At 48.8% G+C, this 21841-nt stretch overlaps 1 protein-coding gene across 3 annotated transcripts in view; it reads left to right on the top strand.

Annotated features, from left to right (window-relative positions):
• Nucleotides 1-21841, top strand: part of LRRC7 (leucine rich repeat containing 7) — a 221302-nt gene that overhangs the window by 14027 nt on the left and 185434 nt on the right. For all 3 annotated transcript variants that reach the window (XM_040360720.1, XM_040360719.1, XM_040360721.1), the window contains exons 2-3: nucleotides 5193-5310; nucleotides 16244-16322. In XM_040360720.1, coding sequence (XP_040216654.1) covers nucleotides 5193-5310; nucleotides 16244-16322 — 197 coding nt within the window. The remainder of the gene's footprint in view (nucleotides 1-5192; nucleotides 5311-16243; nucleotides 16323-21841) is intronic.

Genomic DNA, 21841 nt, shown 5'->3' with positions numbered 1-21841 from the left:
GGAAGTGTTGTGGTTGGGATTTAAACCAATGACCCTCACATTCCCTGATAAACAGATAATTACTAGCAGGGCTTTTTTCCTCAAACAATAGGTGCTGGAACTTAACCACGACCCCACAACCCCCCCCCCCCCACACACACACACACACACACACACACACACCCTCAAATAGTGGGTGTGGTCAGTCAAATTTCACGAACAGTTGGAGGGTCTTAAAGGGGCATTAAAGTGATTGTAAAGGATTGTTTTTTTTTAAATAACAAACATGTCATACTTACCTCCACTGTGCAGCTCGTTTTGCACAGAGTGGCCCCGATCGTCCATTTCTGGGGTGGACTCTCGTGGCTCCTCCCTGCATCAGATAACCCTCCTAGGAGAAGCGCTCTCCAAGGGGGGTTACCTTGCGGGCGCACTCCCAAATCCAGCATTTGCGTCCACAGACATGAATGCCGGACTCGGCCCCATCCCTTCACGCCCATGTCATTGGTTTTGATTGACAGCAGTGGGAGCCAATGCAAGAGTTCAGGGGGGTTACACACAGAATGCAGAGTTCAGGGGGGTTACACACAGAATGCAGAGTTCAGGGGGGTTACACACAGAGTGCAGAGTTCAGGGGGGTTACACACAGAGTGCAGAGTTCAGGGGGGTTACACACAGAGTGCAGAGTTCAGGGGGGTTACACACAGAGTGCAGAGTTCAGGGGGGGTTACACACAGAGTGCAGAGTTCAGGGGGGGTTACACACAGAGTGCAGAGTTCAGGGTGGTTACACACAGAGTGCAGAGTTCAGGGGGGTTACACACAGAGTGCAGAGTTCAGGGGGGTTACACACAGAGTGCAGAGTTCAGGGGGGGGTTACATGCAGAGTTCAGGGGGGGGGGGTTACATACAGGGTGCAGAGTTCAGGGGGGGTTACATACCGAGTGCAGAGTTCAGGGGGGGTTACACACAGAATGCAGAGTTCAGAGGGGTTACACACAGATTGCAGAGTTCAGGAGGGGTTACACACAGAGTGCAGAGTTCAGGGGGGTTACACACAGAGTGCAGAGTTCAGGAGGGGTTACACACAGAGTGCAGAGTTCAGGAGGGGTTACACACAGAGTGCAGAGTTCAGGGGGGTTACACACAGAGTGCAGAGTTCAGGGGGGTCACACACAGAGTGCAGAGTTCAGGAGGGGTTACACACAGAGTGCAGAGTTCAGGGGGGTTACACACAGAGTGCAGAGTTCAGGGGGGGTCACACACAGAGTGCAGAGTTCAGGAGGGGTTACACACAGAGTGCAGAGTTCAGGGGGGTTACACACAGAGTGCAGAGTTCAGGGGGGGGTTACACACAGAGTGCAGAGTTCGGGGGGGTTACACACAGAGTGCAGAGCTGTCACTTGTAAACATAGAAACCAGACTTCTGTGTTTAGTAGTGGTGATCAGGCACCAAAGGGCGTGAGCCAGAGGTGGAGGAACTGAGGTCCACCAAGTTCCATCTGAAAAAAAGCCCCGATTACTAGAGGGAACATTTGCACATTTCTAAATGAAAAACATTCAAATTATGGAGAACTCAAACATGGAGTCACCCTGAAAATAACCTTCAGGTGAATACTACAGTAAGATCTCAAAATGTGGTACAGAATTCCTATTAAAGCAACCTAATCTACCCCCCCCCCCCCCAAGTGACATTGTCGCCTATAACTTAGAACGTATTTCTATAAAAAACTGTCAAAACTGAAAAGCGTCTAATAACAAGTAGCGTATATCAGTGCGTCATTATAAAAGTCGCCTTTGTATAAGTTCCTCCAACGCATGTCGCCATGCTGGTACGACGGTGGAAAGGGTACAGTAGGCAGGCGCTTTATGCGCATCCACAATGCGGCTCAGCACAAGTCTGCTGGCTGGAAACAAAAGGTAATTTGTCATAATTAAAGTTTTGCTGAATTTGTGGCACAAACACTCGACTGAGAAAGAATTCCGATCAGCATGGGGTGCAGAGCTGAGAGTTCTAAGGTGTGCAGAGAACGTAGGCTGCGCCATCCGGCCGTGTGTTACATGTAGATGAGATTCCCACTAATGGAATGCAGTGCCGTCTCTACGGGGGCCACTACTGCTGCAGCCCTGGGGTTACCCAACCCATGAGTGGCCAATGGCTCTTTGTTTTGAATGCCCCCGGGAAAAATCTCTGTTTTTCAAAAACAACTTTCCAGCCTAGTCATAAAAGCGGTAATAAACCCTAAAAGCAAATATTTATTATATTTTAGCTTATCAATTCTAAAGCCTCGTACACACTGATGTGGTGGTGCTCTGGCCCAATTCCAGAGAATAAACCCATTTCTGCCGTTTGACCCAAATCATAATAGTGAAACATGCAGACCAGAGAGAAAAACAGTCTACGGGCCAGATTCACAAAGAGTTACGCCGGCGTATCAGTAGATACACCGGGGGAGATTCTGATAGAGATACGACGGCGTATCTCCTGATACGCCGTCGTAGTTTCGCAGCAGCTGGAGGGCCGCCAGTTTGAGACCCCTGCTTTACATCCTTTGTACTGTAACTCTTTACACTGGTTTGTTGCACTTTAGTTGCGGTGAAATAAAATCCGGCTTGTTGCATTTTTGGTGAATGTTCCATCCAGTAAAAAAAAAAGCACCAAAAAACGAATCCCTTCATTGAAGTGAATGGAAACTGCATCAAAAATGCATTAAAAAGCAACGCACCTGTGGGAAGTTCTCAAGAATTGCAAGACGAGGGAAATCACATGACATTCAATGGGGCCTTTCTAATCCAATCAGCACAGGGCTGGAAAAGGTTCCTGGTGGACTTTAGTGCTTCAGAAGTCACAGGATTTGCATCAGCCTAGAGAAGAAGCATTCCTATGTGACCTTGATGGGTTCCTTCCATCGACCCTTCCATTCATTTATCCTTCCTCCCTAGTGTCCCATCATTGGTATCAGTGGGAGGAATAGTGCCCCGTCACTGGTATCAATGGGAGGAATAGTGTCCCATCATTGGTGTCAGTGGGAGGAATAGTGCCCCGTCACTGGTATCAATGGGAGGAATAGTGTCCCATCATTGGTGTCAGTGGTAGGAATAGTGTCCCATCTTTGATATCAGTGAGAGGAATAATATCTCATCAGTGGTATCAGCGGGAGGAATAGTGGCTCATCATTGGTATCAGCGGGAGGAATAGTGGCTCATCATTGGTATCAGCGGGAGGAATAGTGCCCCGTCATTAGTATCAATGGGAGGAATAGTGTCCCATCATTGATATCAGTGGGAGGAATAGTGCCCCATCATTGGTATCAGTGGGAGGAATAGTGTCCCATCATTGGTATCAGTGGGAGGAATAGTGTCCCATCATTGGTCTCAGTGGGAGGAATAGTGTCCCATCATTGGTATCAGTGGGAGGAATAGTGTCCCATCATTGGTATCAGTGGGAGGAATAGTGTCCCATCATTGGTATCAGTGGGAGGAATAGTGTCCCATCATTGGTATCAGTGGGAGGAATAGTGTCCCATCATTAAGATCAGTGGGAGGAATAGTGCCCTATCATTGCTGTCAGTGGAAGGAATAGTGTCATCAGGGCCGCCATCAGGAATTATGGGGCCCCTTACACAGCTTCAGGCATGGGCCCTCCTGGAGCAGAGAATATTTTTTTATAAAAAAAAGGGGGGGTTGTCATCCGGGGCCCTGGTCATCCGGACCCCTAAAAAAAAAAAATGGCCCTTTAATAAAAAATAAAAAAAAAAAAAAATATATTAAAAAATATATATATATTTTTTATAAAAAAATAAATAAAAAGGGTTGCCACCTGGGAACCTCCTGGCCCCTAAAAAAAATAAAATAAATATATATATATTTTTTTTAAAGGGGGTTGCCATCCGGGCCCCTGGGGACCTCCGGGCCCCTTACAGGTGTACTGCCTGTACCCCCCTGATGGCGGCCCTGAGTGTCATAACATTGGTAAACGCGTGTAAACCTTATATTCAGACTTTGGAGCACACGGCTCTCTCTCACTCTAAGGTCTCGTTCACAATGACTGCGGCATCGAAATTGAGGGACTTCAACTGGAATCACGCGATTTCAAAGCCGCATGCCACTGCGATTTCTGATGCGACTTGGAAGACATCTGTGAGGCGTCATGCACAGGCGTCTATCCAAGTCGCACACAAAATCGCCAAAAGTAGTGCAGGAACAACTTTATCAAACAACTTTATCAAAACGGTGCGGCATTGCAGAGTCGTCGTCGCACCGATTTGAACAGAGTGATTGCCGGCGATACGCGATTTGCCCTGTCAATGTGAACAGGGAGCTCAGGCCGGGAGGGACTTGCTTGGTCCTTCTTTCTTTAATGGGACTTTCAGGATGCACAGTGTTCCGGCAGTCCCATAGTCAGCCTGTGATATCTCCCCCCCCCCCCCATTGATCAATAGCTGCTGATCACCCACATTGATCAATAGCTGCTGATCACCCACATCGATCGATAGCTGCTGATCACCCACATTGATTGATAGCTGCTGATCACCCACATTGATCGATAGCTGCTGATCACCCGCATCGATTGATAGCTGCTGATCACCCGCATCGATCGGTAGCTGTTGATCACCCGCATCGATCGATAGCTGCTGATCACCCACATCGATCGGTAGCTGCTGATCACCCACATTGATCGATAGCTGCTGATCACCCACATCGATCGATAGCTGCTGATCACCCACATCGATCGGTAGCTGCTGATCACCCACATCGATCGATAGCTGCTGATCACCCACATTGATCTTCCTTTATGCTCCGTACACACGATTGGGCTTTTACCCGGCCAAACTCACATCAGAATTCCATCGGAGTAAAAGAGAACATGTTCTCTATCTAAATTCCAACAGAATTCCTCGGAAAAAAGTCAGATGGGGCATACACATGGTCGAAATTTCCGATGGAAAAAGTCTGTGTGAAATTCCGATCTTGTGTACGGGACTTCACAGTTCCCCCCGCACTCGCAGCTCAGGACGCAGTGAAGCCGTGGTGGTCATTAGACAAAAAAATAGGTGCAAAAGCAATTTTGGAAGGTTTTCGGAACGTTTGGTTTGCGGTGCGGAACTAAGGAAGCTTCCCGTCATTGCCGCTTCCTCCACTAATGTCTTCACTTCTAATTTAACTTTGATGTTTCTAAATCAGAAGCTAATCACCGATCTGTTTTCTTGACAGCAACTGTTCAGTTGTCAGGCTCTGAAGAAGCTGAGCATCCCCGATAACGATCTCTCCAATCTGCCGGCAACCATCTCCAGCTTAGTCAACCTGAAGGAGTTGGATATCAGCAAGAACGGTACGTTGTGACACTTGTGACATCCATGATATTCTGTGCATGTCGTATAAATCACCAGAAGATGTTTAATGTGCAGCAAGCCCGCGCCAACCAGCCCACACCGACCAGCCCACGCCGACCAGCCCACACCGACCAGCCCACACCAACCAGCCCACGCCGACCAGCCCACACCGACCAGCCCACGCCGACCAGCCCACACCGACCAGCCCACGCCGACCAGCCCACACCGACCAGCCCACGCCGACCAGCCCACACCAGCCAGCCCACACCAACCAGCCCACACCAACCAGCCCACGCCAACCAGCCCACATCAACCAGCCCACACCAACCAGCCCACGCCAACCAGCCCACATCAACCAGCCCACATCAACCAGCCCACACCAACCAGCCCACACCAACCAGCCCACACCAGCCAGCCCACACCAACCAGCCCACACCAACCAGTCCACACCAACCAGCCCACACCAACCAGCCCACACCAGCCAGCCCACACCAACCAGCCCACACCAACCAGCCCACACCAACCAGCCCACACCAGCCAGCCCACACCAACCAGTCCACGCCAACCAGCCCACGCCAACCAGCCCACGCCAACCAGCCCACACCAACCAGTCCACACCAACCAGCCCACAGCAACCAGCCCACACCAACCAGCACACGCCAACCAGCCCACGCCAACCAGCCCACGCCAACCAGCCCACATCAACCAGCGCACACGCCAACCAGCCCACACCAACCAGCCCACGCCAACCAGCCCACGCCAACCAGCCCACATCAACCAGCCCACATCAACCAGCCCACACCAACCAGTCCCACCAACCAGCCCACGCCAACCAGCCCACGCCAACCAGCCCGCGCCAACCAGCCCGCGCCAACCTGCCCACGCCAACCAGCCCACGCCAACCATTCCACGCCAACCAGCCCACGCCAACCAGCCCACGCCAACCAGCCCACAACAACCAGCCCACACCAACCAGCCCACAACAACCATTCCACGTCAACCAGCCCACGCCAACCAGTCCACGCCAACCAGCCCACGCCAACCAGCCCACGCCAACCAGCCCACGCCAGCCAGCCCACACCAACCAGTCCACGCCAACCAGCCCACGCCAACCAGCCCACACCAACCAGCCCACACCAACCAGCCCACACCAACCAGTCCACACCAACCAGCCCACAGCAACCAGCCCACACCAACCAGCACACGCCAACCAGCCCACGCCAACCAGCCCACGCCAACCAGCCCACGCCAACCAGCCCACACCAACCAGTCCACACCAACCAGCCCACGCCAACCAGCCCACGCCAACCAGCCCACATCAACCAGCCCACACCAACCAGCCCACACCAACCAGTCCACACCAACCAGCCCACAGCAACCAGTCCACACCAACCAGCCCACAGCAACCAGTCCACACCAACCAGCACACACCAACCAGCCCACGCCAACCAGCCCACGCCAACCAGCCCACATCAACCAGCCCACATCAACCAGCCCACACCAACCAGTCCCACCAACCAGCCCACGCCAACCAGCCCACGCCAACCAGCCCGCGCCAACCAGCCCGCGCCAACCTGCCCGCGCCAACCAGCCCACGCCAACCATTCCACGCCAACCAGCCCACGCCAACCAGCCCACGCCAACCAGCCCACAACAACCAGCCCACACCAACCAGCCCACAACAACCATTCCACGTCAACCAGCCCACGCCAACCAGTCCACGCCAACCAGCCCACGCCAACCAGTCCACGCCAACCAGCCCACGCCAACCAGCCCACACCAACCAGCCCACACCAACCAGTCCCACCAACCAGCCCACACCCCACACCAACCACACCAACCAGCCCACACCAACCAGCCCACACCAACCAGCCCACACCAACCAGCCCACACCAACCAGTCCACACCAACCAGCCCTCACCAACCAGCCCACACCAACCAGTCCCACCAACCAGCCCACACCAACCAGTCCACACCAACCAGCCCACGCCAACCAGCCCACGCCAACCAGCCCACACCAACCAGTCCCACCAACCAGCCCACACCCCACACCAACCACACCAACCAGCCCACACCAACCAGCCCACACCAACCAGCCCACACCAACCAGTCCACACCAACCAGCCCACACCAACCAGTCCCACCAACCAGCCCACACCAACCAGTCCCACCAACCAGCCAACACCAACCAGTCCACACCAACCAGCCCACGCCAACCAGCCCACGCCAACCAGCCCACAACAACCATTCCACACCAACCAGTCCACGTCAACCAGCCCACGTCAACCAGTCCACGCCAACCAGCCCACACCAACCAGCCCACACCAACCAGTCCACACCAACCAGTCCCACCAACCAGCCCACACCCCACACCAACCACACCAACCAGCCCACACCAACCAGCCCACACCAACCAGCCCACACCAACCAGCCCACACCAACCAGTCCACACCAACCAGCCCACACCAACCAGTCCCACCAACCAGCCCACACCAACCAGTCCACACCAACCAGTCCACACCAACCAGCCCACACCAACCAGCCCACACCAACCAGTCCCACCAACCAGCCCACACCCCACACCAACCACACCAACCAGTCCACACCAACCAGTCCACACCAACCAGCCCACACCAACCAGCCCACGCCAACCAGCCAACGCCAACCAGTCCACGTCAACCGGTCCACACCAACCAGCCCACGCCAAACAGCCCACACCAACCAGCCCACACCAACCACACCAATCAGCCCACACCAACCAGCCCACATCAACCAGCCCACGCCAACCAGCCCACGCCAACCAGCCCACGCCAACCAGTCCACACCAACCAGCCCACACCAACCAGCCCACACCAACCAGTCCACGCCAACCAGCCCACGCCAACCAGCCCACGCCAACCAGTCCACGCCAACCAGTCCACGCCAACCAGCCCACGCCAACCAGTCCACACCAACCAGCCCACACCAACCACACCAACCAGCCCACACCAACCAGCCCACGCCAACCAGTCCAGGTTGACTTTTCCGTGGTTTAGGGCTGTTGTAATGACTTCTGATTGGCTGTTATGGGTTTCTGCACTTTTCACATTGCTCTCGGCTTACAGTATTCATTTGTGTGTCAAGAGATTTGTGTTTTTCACACTGCTGGGAAAAAAATAATATTGTCTTTTCATAAGTAAAATTCAAAATCTTAATGGGTCTGTTTATCAATATTTTCATCAAGATTCACACAACTTTCATCCAAAGCCTCGTACACACGAACAGGTTCTCTGCGGACAAAGACTCTGTCTTTTGTCTGAAGGGCGTTGGCCATGAACTTGTCTTGCATGCAAACAGCACACAATTGTTGGCCAACAAACACGAACGTAGTGACGTACTATGTGATTTTTTTAGTGCTTTAGGGCCACCCTTTGTGCACCTTCTGCTAATGTTGTGTTTGGTGAGCATTGCTTCGAAGCTTGCATGTTTGTACTTTGGACTTTTGTCCGACAGACTTGTGTACACACGATCAGAAAAAATCAAACAACACACAATTGTTGGCGGAAAATTTTAAAGCATGCTATCCAACATTTGTCTATGGAAATTTCGACAACAATTGTCTGACGGAGCGTACAAACGGTCGGATTTTCTGACAACAGCCTGTCATCACACAATTCCTGTTGGAATATCCGATCGTGTGTACGAGGCTTTACACTCATCTTTCTGGTGGCCCGTGTCTCCTACCTTTTCTTTGTTCCGGTGCTGCAACCTCCATAAGACTGTTCGGCACTCAATAATTCCAGGAGTGTTGTGTGATGTCGTTCCTATTGTTTCTTCCTCCACCCTGTGCATCACTGCTGAGTCAAGGAGTCATTTAGATCTCGGAGGAAGGAACCACAGAGACTTATGCCCCGTACACACGCGATCGGAATGTTCGATGGAAAAAGTCAGACTGACTTTTTCCATCGGAAATTCGGACCGTGTGTATGCCCCATCGGAGTTTTTCCATCAGATATTCAGAGGAATTCCATAAGAGTTTGGATAGAGAACGGGGCAGATCCACAAAAGGATTACGCCGGCGTATCTATTGATACGCCGGCGTAATTTTAAATTTCCCGCGTCGTATCTTTGTTTTGTATCCACAAAACAAGATACGACGGCATCTGGGTTAGATCCGATAGGTGTACGCCTTAGTACGCCGTCGGATCTCAAATGCAATTTTTCGGCGGCCGCTAGGTGGCGTTTCCGCGGCGAGTATGCAAATTAGCTATTTCCGACGATCCACAAACGTACGAGCGGCCGTCGCATTTTTTTTTACGTCGTTTCCGTTCGGCTTTTTCCGGCGTATAGTTAAAGCTGCTATATGGTGGCGTACTCAATGTTAAGTATTGCCGTCGTTCCCGCGTATAATTTAAATTTGTTTGCGTCGTTTGCGTAAGTCGTTCATGAATAGGATTGTGACGTCATTTACTTTTGCGTCAAATTCAATGACGTCCTTGCGGCAATGCACCCTGGGATATTTTAAGGACGGCGCATGCGCCATTCAAAAAAAAAGTAGTTTACGTCGGGTCACGACATATTTGCATAGAATGCGCCCCCATCACTCCCATTTGAAATTGCGCGCCCTTACGTCGCAATAGATACACTACGCCGCCGTAACTTACCGTGCGAATTCTTTGAGGATTCACAAGAAGAAAAAGTAAGTTACAGTGGCGTAGTGTATCTTAGATACGCTACGCCTGCCTAAAGATAGGCAGATCTTTGTGGATCTGCCCCCAAATGTTCTCTTTTAGACCCCTTTCAGCGTTTACAGCGGTTTAGCGTTTTTTACAGCGTTTTAGCGTTAAAAATAGCACTATTAAAACGCTGATAAAACGCTCTCCATGCATCTCAATGGTCCCTTTCACACTGAGAAGTTTTTCAGGCGCCTAAATACCGCCTGAAAAACTCCTGCCCAGCCTTCTCAATGTGAAAGCCCGAGGGCTTTCACACTGAGGCGATGCGCTGGCAGGAGAGAAAAAAATCTCCTGCAAGCAGCATCTTTGGAGCGGTGAGAGGAGCGGTATGTATGCCGCTCCTTCACCGCTCCTTCCCATTTAAAACAATGGGAAACCGCGGTAATACCGGCCGCAGTGCTTTACCAGCACATTGAGATTGGAGATGAGGCTTCGCTCGAAAAACGCTCGAATAGCGCTCGAATTGCGGGCAGTATTAACCCTTTATTGGCCGCAAGCGGGGGTTAATACCGCACCACTAGCGGCCGAATACCGCAACAATTCTGACGGTATAGCGCCGCTATTTTTAGCGGCGCTATACCGCCACCGCGCCTCCCGCCCCAGTGTGAAAGGGGCCTGAGTCCTGCAAGCAGCATCTTTGGAGCAGCTTTTGGGCGCTGAAAAAAACGCTCCAAAAACGCCCCTCTCTATTGAAATGAATTGAAAGCGCTGTAAAAACGCCTTACCCTTTCACAATGAGGCACTGCAAAAACGCCCTAAAACGTTGGGGTCTTAGCGGTGCTTTACCAGCACATTGGAATTGCAGATGAGGCTTCGCTCGAATAGCGCTCAAATAACGCTCAAATAACGCTCAAATAACGCTCGAATAGCGCTCGAATAGCGCTCAAATAAAGCTTGAATAACGCTCGAATAAAGCTCGAATAACGCCCCAGTGTGAAAGGGGCCTTACTCCGACAGAATTACGATGTGAGTTTGGCCGGGCAAAAGCCTGATCGTGTGTACAGGGCAACCCAAGTGTTGAATGCTGAAGAGTCTCATGGAAGTTGGAGCACCGGAACAAATTGAAGGTTGGACATTTTGGCCATTTAGTATAAAAGGATTTCTATTGCAGGGATCTTGCAGTAGGATTTTATTTTTAACTGACGACACTTTAACATTTCACTAAGCTTGTAAAGTATTCAGAAATGTAATGCTTGGATAATAACGGGCATAGAATTAAATATCTTGATGTGATCTTTGTGTGGGGCTTAAAGGTTTGTGACAGGTTAAATACATCATTTTAAATTATGATTTTATCTTCCAGTAAAGACTTTAAAACCACGTAGGAAGGAGTCCTGAAAATAATGGAAAATACATTTTTACTGTTTATACTGTTTATTAGGCATTTCTCTAGAGCAAGGGTGCCCAACCTTTTGAAGAGCGAGGGCCACTTAAGCGACTTGGTAAACGATGTTTTAAACCCGCGCATGCTCAGAAGCAAGTTATGAGACGGGAGCGCTCGTTCTGGTAAAACTACCGTTCATAATAGAGTAAGCACATTCATCACGCTAACAGATAGAAAAGCGCGAATCGTCTTTTACTAAAGCAGCCCAAGGGTGGCGCCATCCGCATGGAACTTTCCCTTTATAGTGCCGTCGTACGTGTTGTACGTCACCGCGCTTTGCTAGATCATTTTTTAAAAACGATGGTGTGTGGGAAACGTCGTTTTAATGATGAAGTTGGGAAAACGTTGTTTTTTCGACATGCTGAAAAACAACGTTTTTTTTTCATGCCGAAAAATGATCGTGTGTACGCGGCATAAGAACTCATTTACACTAGCGGTGCTCTCTAAGCAGAAGTTGCCCAAAGGGTGGCGCTAAAGAGCAGAAAAACCACGTAGTTTCTGTTTGTTAGCCGGCAAAAGTTTTGCCGTCTGTATGCGATTCGTATTCGCATTGCTTTTTACAGGGCGTTTGACAGGTGGTGAGGAGGCACTGTATCGCCTCCTTGCTACCTGCTTTAACCGCTCGATCCAGCATGCTGCAGCTGCATGCTTTGCACAAGGTTGCAGAGTTCTTGAAGAGCAGCTCCATTCACATGAGTGGAAGCTATAATGTTTGCAGAGGTGATCAAATACCACCAAAAGAAAGCTCTATTTGTGGGGAAAAAGGACGTTAGTTTTGTTTGGGAGCCACGTCGGACGACCGCGCAATTGTCAGTTAAAGTGGATATCCTCTGAAAAAAATATTAAAAGCCAGCAGCTACAAATACTGCAGCTGCTGACTTTTAATATTTGCACACTTACCTGTCCTGGAGTCCAGCGCCGTCCGCAGCAGAGGACAAGCGATCGCTTATCACTCTGCTGCCCCCCCCCGCGCCATCCTCGCTGAGGGAACCAGGAAGTGAAGCGCTCCGGCTTTACTGCCCAGTTCCCTACGGCGCATGCACAAGTCACACTGCGCCTGCCGATTGGCTCCCGCTGTGTACTGGGAGCCGAGTGTTCCCAGCACACAACAGGGGGGGGGGGGAGGTGACGTCATGCCCGCAGTCTGCCCGAGACTGTGTGGCCGGAAGTGGGTGCAAATACCTGTCTTTAGACAGGTATCTGCACCCCCCTCCCCCCTGAAAGGTGTCAAATGTGACACCGGAGGGGGGGAGGGTTCCGATCAGCGGGAGTTCCACTTTAGGGTGGAGCTCCGCTTTAAAGTGACGCAGTGCCGAAACGCAAAAAGTGGCCCGGTCATTGGGCAGCCAAATCCTCCGGGGGTTGAAGTGGTTAAGGATTGGTAATCCGCAATATATTAAACTTTTGTTTTTGCTTTCTCTCCTGCTTTATGGCCTATAGTGTTTTATGAGTACAACATGTAACGCACACCTCGTTCCTTTGGAGATAAAATGGGCTAGTACCGAGAGCTCGGGTAATGAATTGATCCGCATTTAATTGAGCTGCGGATTTATTCTTAGCTTTGATTGGACATCCGGAGTCAGCGGTCCGAAGGGAAGACATTTATTCTCGGGAAATGCACCGAGGTCGGCCCCGCCACATCACAGTCTGAACGATTAAAGGAGAAGTTGACGGAGTGCGGTGGCACGCGGTGGTACGGCCGCGCTCTTCAGCTGTGTCACAAAAATGAATTAATCTGTCCTTCTGTTCTTCCCGGCTCAGCCTCATTTCTCCTCCGCTCTCAGTCGGCACCATCTACATTTTAATGCGGCTATTTTTAGACGGCGATCAATCCTAACAAAATACTTGTGAAGTCGGAGGGTTTTAGGTTATCTGAGTTCACTGCGGCTGCACGTTCATAGATCCTTCCAAGTTGGATCCGTAGTGACCCGTTCCAGGGGCCAGACTTTGAATCATGGGGCCCCATAGCCAAATTTTTATGACCCCCCCACCACCAACTCTCTCAGGATCAGCTGGCAATGTCAGCTGTGGCAATAGGTGTCATCTTAACAGAAAAGTATTTCTAAATCAAGGACAGGCAGCAGGGCCACCATTAGAAATCATGGGGCCCCCGCCTGACAGTTCCTAAATACTGTGATATGAGGGGGCCTAGCTCAGTGGTAGATGCGTATTTTGTACAGTGAGTCCACGTCACACAGGCATTAGAGTTAAGGGCCTGGTAGCCCACTTTTATTAAAAGAGAAAAAACAAAAGTCCATCCAGGATTTCCATGCAGTGGTTTCAACTTATTCAGCAAACACAAATTTTAAATACAGAGCCACTTGGCTCTCTGGTCAGTAGGACCTCTGCTTGTTTTGGTCTCCCCCTGCTGTTCAGGCCCACGTGGTCTCTTGACAGGGTTTTCCCAGCATCTCCAGCTTGTACCCAATAGAGACTTCCGTATTCTCTCCAGCCCCCCTGGACTCACTGGCCTTAGCTTCTTCAGTCCCCAGACCCTCAGAACTGACCAGTCCTTGGGCCCCAATATCCCCTTTACCCGGGCTGGAGTCCCCACCAGGTACTGACATTTCTGTCTTCAAACAGCTCCAGCTCCAACTCCCTAATCCAACTCCCAACCCCCAACTCCCTAATCCAACTCCCAACCCCACCTCCAACTCACAACTCCCTAATCCAACTCCCTAATCCACCGCCCAACCCCCAACTCCCTAATCCAACTCCCTAATCCAACTCCCAACCCCAAATCCAACTCCCAACCCCACCTCCAACTCACAACTCCCTAACCCAACTCCCTAATCCACCTCCCAACCCCCAACTCCAACTCCCTAATCCAACTCCCAACCCCAACTCCAACTCCACCTCCAACTCCCTAATCCAACTCCCTAATCCAACTTCCAACCCCAACCCCAACTCCCAACTCATAACCCCAAACCCAACTCACAACTCCCTAATCCAACTCCCTAATCCACCTCCCAACCCCCAACTCCCTAATCCAACTTCCTAATCCAACTCCCAAACCCAACTCCCAACCCCACCTCCAACTCACAACTCCCTAATCCACCTCCCAACTCCCTAATCCAACTCCCTAATCCAACTCCCAACCCCAACTCCAACTCCCTAATCCAACTCCCAACCCCAACTCCCAACCCTAACTCCCAACTCATAACCCCAAACCCAGCTCCCAACCCCACTTCCAACTCACAACTCCCTAATCCACCTCCCAACCCCCAACTCCAACTCCCAACTCCAACTCCCTAATCCAACTCCCTAATCCACCTCCCAACCCCATCTCCCAACTCCAACTCCCTACCCCACCTCCAACTCACAACTCCAACTCCCTAATCCAACTCCCAATTCCAACTCCCAACTCCAACTCCCTAATCCAACTCCCAACCCCAACTCCCAACCCTAACTCCCAACCCTAACTCCCAACTCACAACCCCAAACCCAACTCCCAACCCCACCTCCATCTCACAACTGCCTAATCCAACTCCCTAATCCAACTACCAACCCCAACTCCCAACCCTAACTCCCAAATCATAACCCCAATCCCAACTCCCAACCCCACTTCCAACTCACAACTCCCTAATCCAACTCCCTAATCCACCTCCCAACCCCCAACTCCCTAATCCAACTCCCTAATCCAACTCCCAACCCCACCTCCAACTCACAACTCCAACTCCCTAATCCAACTCCCAATTCCAACTCCCTAATCCAACTCCCAACCCTAACTCCCAACTCCCAACCCCAAACCCAACTCCCAACCCCACCTCCAACTCCCAACTCCCTAATCCAACTCCCTAATCCAACCCCCAACTCCAACTCCCTAATCCAACTCCCAACTCCACCTCAAACTCCACCTCCAACTCCCTAATCCAACTCCCTAATCCAACCCCCAACCCCAACTCCAACTCCCTAATCCAACCTCCAACTCCACCTCCAACTCCACCTCCAACTCCCTAATCCAACTCCCTAATCCACCTCCCATCATTGGTGTCAGTTGGGGAAACAGTGTTCCATCATTGGTATTAGTTGGAAGAACAGAGCCCCATTGTTGGCGTCAGTGGATGGAATAGTGCTCCAATGTTGGTATCAGTGCCCCAATGTTGGTGTCAGTGGGAAAAATGGTGCCTTGTCATTGGTGATAGCGAAAGAATTATCATATGAGCAGAAGGAAAAGTACCCCAAGGGCCAGATATAGGTAAGCAAAGGGCCACAATGTGGAGACCACTGACCTAAACTGAAACACACAATTGTAATATATTCCAGCAAACTGGTTCTTAAATGAGGTGCTGCATTATATTTCTTTTTTTCAGGCTTCTTTTCTTATTATTTCATCTGGTGATCCTGCACATGTCTCACACTTCCTGTCCAGCAGTGGCAACGCTCACTCACTGCACTGTATCTATGGAGGAGCAGATTTGTCCCACTAAGCTGCTTTCCTGGTTTTTGACTACTGACACCTCCCTCTCTCCTCATCTACATTACATAGGAAAAAGGGGTTCTGTAGTTCACAGAAGATAGCTGGGAAAAGATGATTGCATTGTAAGATCAGTTTAATGCTCGGTACTTTACCAGCACCCTGAAATTCTGGCAAGATCAATAAGTATTTAATGTACTTTTTATGCAAATAGTATATGTACATTATTTACTTGAAAACATAAATCTAATGCAGTCACCACATCTAGGGTCTGGTAAATGGCAACATATCTCATGTTTGTTCTTGGGCTTAGTCACCTTTAACTCTGCAAAATGTGTTTTAGGCGCATTATACAATGCTTGTTGTTTTACTGTGATATTTTATTGCTAATCTATATTATTGATTTTTTTTTCTAGGTATACAAGAATTCCCCGACACAATAAAATGCTGTAAATGTTTAACAATAGTTGAAGCCAGTGTCAATCCCATATCAAAGTAAGTGATTGGCGTAAAAAGAAAATAAAGTATATTAGTAGCAAGATTTGTTTTATCTTGTGTTTTATGTGTTGTGTAAGATTGTCAGGAATTATGGGGCCCCTTACACAGCTTCAGGCATGGGCCCCCTGGAGCAAAGGACCGGGGGGGGGGGGGTGCTGTCGCCTCAAATTGAGAAGCGGGGGGGGGGGCTGCAGCGAATTGTCAAGCGGGGGGGTGCTGCCGCTAATTGGGAAAATTGAGAAGTGGGGGGGCCATGAATTGAGAAGGGGGGGGTTCCACAAATTGGGGGGGGGTGCCCTGGGGACCTCTGGGCCCCTTACAAAAAAAGGGGGGGCTGCCATCTGGGGCCCTGGGGACCTCTGGGCCCTTTAATAAAAAGAAAGAAATAAAATATATATATATAAAAAAAAGGGGGCGCCCTTACAAAAAAAAAGGGGGGGTTGTCATCCGGGCCCCTGGGGACCTCCAGGGCCCCTAACAGGTGTACTGCCTGTACCCCCCTGATGGCGGCCCTGAAGATTGTAACAATACTATGAATTCTGTTAAAGTGAACCTGGGCCTACACTGCATCTGAGCACCACCAACCAAAAACAAGGTTTAATGAAAATGTTTTATTTATAGCAATTTCCCCATCTATCCATGTATGTCTCCATGCTTTATTTTGATGAGAAAGCAATTTAACCACTTAACCCCTGGACCATATTGCTGGTCAAAGACCAGAGCACTTTTTGCGATTCGACACTGCGTCGCTTTAACTGACAATTGCGCGGTCGTGCGACGTGGCTCCCAAACAAAATTGGCGTCCTTTTTTTCCACAAATAGAGCTTTCTTTTGGTGGTATTTCATCACCTCTGCGGTTTTTATTTTTTGCGCTATAAACAAAAATAGAGCGATAATTTTGAAAAAAATGAATATTTTTTTACTTTTTGCTATAATAAATATCCCCCAAAAATATATAAAAAAACTACTTTTTCCCTCAGTTTAGGCCGATACGTATTCTTCTACATATTTTTCCTAAAAAAAAATCACAATAAACGTTTATTGATTGGTTTGCGCAAAAGTTATAGCGTTTACAAAATAGGGGATAGTTTTATGGCATTTTTATTAATATTTTTTTTTACTAGTAATGGCGGCGATCAGCATTTTTTTTTCGGTATTGCGACCTTATGGCGGACACTTTTGACACATTATTGGGACCATTGGCATTTTTATAGCGATCGGTGCTATAAAAATGCATTGGATTACTATAAAAATGCCACTGGCAGGGAAGGGGTTAACACTAGGGGGCGGGGAAGGGGTTAAGTATGTTTCCCGGAAATTTCGATTTTTTTATTTTTTGAATTCGAATATTCTAAATTTCGAAAATGAAAAATTCGAAATTCGAAAAATTCGGAAAAAAAATTGAATATTCGAAAAATTTTAAATTCGAAATTTTGAAAATGTAAAAATTCGAAAATGAAAAACTGTTTAATTCGGAATTTTGAAAATTTGAAAAATTCAAAAAAACAAATTTCCGAAAATCCGAATCTCCGAAATTCGGAAATACAAAAACTCAAAAATTAAAAATTCGGAAATTAAGAAATTCGGAAATTCGAAATTTCGGAAGTCAGAAAATTCGTAAATAAAAAAATTGTTAACACGAAAATTCGGAATTAACGAATTTCCGAATTTTCGTTAAATAACTAATTATAAACTAAACGAATTGCACATGTCTACCGATTATCAGTTTGTTTGTTTTTATATAGTTTTATGTATACATGTTTCTAATTTTACTTCACCAACTTAGACTATTGTGTTCTGATTCATCACATAGAATTCAGATTAAAAAAACATTAATCTAAAGCAGTGGTCTCAAAGTACCGGCCCGCGGGCCATTTGCGGCCCGCGGACCAGTTATAAATGGCCCCCAGGCAGGGTGGAGGTGAGGGGAGCAAAAAAAAAAAAATTTTTTTTTTTTTTTTTTTTGAGCTGGAGGTGGTGAGGTGGTGAGCCGTTGGTATTACAAGTTATTACCACCAGATGTGAGCTGGCGCCATCTGGTGGTGGCCGTTGGTATTACAAGTTAAGCATTACAAGTTAAACAGCAATTCTAATGTCATTTTACACTATTTTCACTGCCATATTCTTCCCTCTAATTAGAACCCCCAAACATTATATATATTTTTTATCCTAACACCCTAGAGAATAAAATAGCGATCGTTGCAATACTTTCTGTTACGCCGTATTTGCGCAGCGGTCTTACAAGCGCACTTTTTTGGGAAAAAATTACACTTTTTTTAATTAAAAAATAAGACAACAGTAAAGTTATCCCCATTTTTATTAATATTATGAAAGATAATGTTACGCCGAGTAAATTCATACCCAACATGTCACGCTTCAAAATTGTGTCCGCTTGTGGAATGCCGACAAACTTTTTTACCCTTTAAAATCTTCATAGGCGACGTTTAAAAAAATCTACAGGTTGCATGTTTTAAGTTACAGAGGAGCTAGAATTATTGCTCTCACTCTACCAATCGCGGCGATACCTCACATGTGTGGTTTGAACACCGTTTACATATGCGGGCGCTGCTCACGTATGTGTTCGCTTCTGCGCGCAAGCCCGTCGGGACGGGGTGTGTTTTCTGGCTCCTAACTTTTTTAGCTGGCTCCTAGATTCCAAGCAAATTTGTCAAACCCTGACTTACACCAGTGCAGGTGGTAATAATGCGCTCGCTGACACCAGTGCTGGGGGTTAATAATGTGTTCGCTGACACCAGTGCTGTTGTTTTTGAAGTTTGAAAGTTTGCATGCGGCCCCCCATGGCATATGAAAACTTGTCTTGTGGCCCTCAGGTAATTTGAGTTTGAGACCCCTGATCTAAAGGCTGTAATGTAACAAAATAGGTAAAAAGCCAAGGGGGTGAAAACTTTTGCAAGGCACTGTAGATAGAACATGGCGGTTCCACAAATTTCATACCTCCAATCCTGTTCTGGGACGCTCATCATCTGCCTTGGTGATTGGATGAAGGTGTCTGTGCTGGCTGTGTGGATAGAAATCTTGGGATATTCTCCTGACACTCATTAGAACTGAAGACGTGTCTTAGATAAGCTAGAGCCGAGTCTTAAAGTGCCTGTGAACCCAGTTTTGCAAGTTACACCTACAGGTAAACCTAGATTAAGGCTTACCTGTAGGTGTTCGCAATATCTCCTAAATCTGCGCGGTTTAGGATATATTCGCCGAATGACATAGACAACGGCGCACAGGCGCACCAACAATAGCCGTGCTAAACTCCGCAAGGCCGTGTTTGACGTCTCCCGTGCGCATGCGTGGAGTGACGTCATCGCCGACTGATTCATGGGCTTCGGTCTAAGGTAAGTAATGCATAATGAGCTTGTATGCGAGTCATACTAGCTCATTATGGCTTTGTCTTTCAGGGTTTTTTTTTTTTTTTAAGGGTTTACTTCCTCTTTAAACATTACAGAACATCCCGTTCTTCAACAAAGATATCTGCATTCCAATGATGATTTGGGTTCTACTTGGTTGATGTGAAGGGGAAGAACACATTCTGGCTTCTCATGTCCCTGTTATCATCCAATAGCTGAGCTCATCACAGATCCAGAATATAGTGTGAGGCTTCTCTAGTGGACTGTCCATGGAGAGAAGAATGGGGGTTCCAAGAGATAAGAAACCACACAATGGTTAATCACATTGAAGCATCATCGATCAGTTTTGGTTGGAATTGACTTCTCATGTACTCAGAATGTGTCTAGTGATCTCCACATTGTGGCCCTTTGCTTGCATTTATCTGACCCTTGGGGCTCTTTTCCTTCCAATGATATGAGGCACGAATCCTTTTACTATCACCAACAATGAGGCACCATTCCCCCTAGTGACATACACATTAGGACACTATTCCTCCCACTCACACCAATGATGGGGCATGATTCCATTCACTGACACTAATGATGGGGCACTATTCCTCCCACTCACACCAATCATGGGGCACTATTCCTCCCACTGATGGGGCACTATCCCTCCCACTTACATCACTGATGGGGCATAAATCCATTCACTGACACCACTGATGGGGCATAAATCCATTCACTGACACCAATGATGGGGCACTATCCCTCCCACTGACACCACTCATTGGGCACTATCCCTCCCACTCTCATATATGATGGGGCATAATTCCTTCCACTAATACCAATGATGGGGCACTATTCCTCCCACTGACACCACTGATGGGGCACTGATGGGGCACTATTCCTCCCACCCCCACTTATGATGGGGCATAATTCCTTCCACTAATACCACTGATGGGGCACTATCCCTCCCACTGACACCACTGATGGGGCACTATTCCTCCCACTGACACCACTGATGGGGAACCATACCTCCCACTAATGATGGGGCATAATTCCTCCCACTAGCACCAATTATGGGGAACTATTCCTTTCATTGATACCAACGATGAAGCACTATTCCTTCCTCTAACACCAACGAAGAGCATTTCTCCTCCCACCAATACCAATGATGGGGCACCTTTCCTCCTCTTACTGACCCAAAGTGAGACATGGTCTCTATTCCCACTGACTACACCCCCCCCCCCCCTTTCAGTCTTGCACAGTTCTACAGGCTCCGCTCCTATACTGAAATTACAAATTAAAGAAAATATATGCCCACAATGTATTGTCCCGGAATGAAGGTGCACGGGTCACAAACGTGAATTGCAGGACAATCCTGGGCAATCCGGGACACGTGGGCACCCTAGTCCAGGGTCAGTTGAAAAAAATGCCCAACTGCTCCTAAACGTCCGTTTACCAGCAGCAGTGTACATGAGGCCTAATGCTAATGCAATTGGGGTGTGCCCAGGCACCTCCGGCACACCCTGTGCGCACACCTAAGAATGACCGTTCCTCCAGACTGATATCCACTCATCAAGGTATTTTGATATTTGCATAACTCCTCCCAAGAGCCAGCCCACTGGGGGTGGAGGGATCTTGAGAGGAATACAGAGGCAGGGTGATGTTTTATTTTTTTAGGAGGCCATGTACAATACCTTATCCCTCCCTTCCAGCAGTCATAATCTACCTGCATTGCACATAGCAGCACAGAGACCCAGTTATGACATAGCTGAGTATAAAATAAGGTATGTAATGAAAACTGAAATATTTTATTAAAACATGTCGTTAGCATGTTGATGAGGGAGGGAAAGAGGAACCAGGGAAAGCAAAATATAAGCAGATTAACTGCTTGCCTACGGCAGCAGGTCGGCTCCCCTGCGCGAGAGCCCGTAGCTATACGTCGGCTCTCGCGCAGGCCACTAGGGGCGCCCCCGACTCCCGTGTGCGTGCCCAACGGGCGCGATCGCCGTCGGGCACACGCGATCGCTCGTTACAGAGCGAAGACCTGTGTGTGTGTGTAAACACACAGCTCCCGGTCCTGTCAGGGGGAGAAATGCTGATCTTCTGTTCATACAATGTATGAACAGCGATCAGTCATTTCCCCTAGTGAGGCCACCCCCCCTACAGTTA

This window comes from Rana temporaria, chromosome 7 (genome assembly GCF_905171775.1).
Source record: "Rana temporaria chromosome 7, aRanTem1.1, whole genome shotgun sequence".
In the NCBI taxonomy this organism is placed as follows: domain Eukaryota; kingdom Metazoa; phylum Chordata; class Amphibia; order Anura; family Ranidae; genus Rana; species Rana temporaria.
This window is presented reverse-complemented; position numbering and strand designations above follow the sequence as displayed.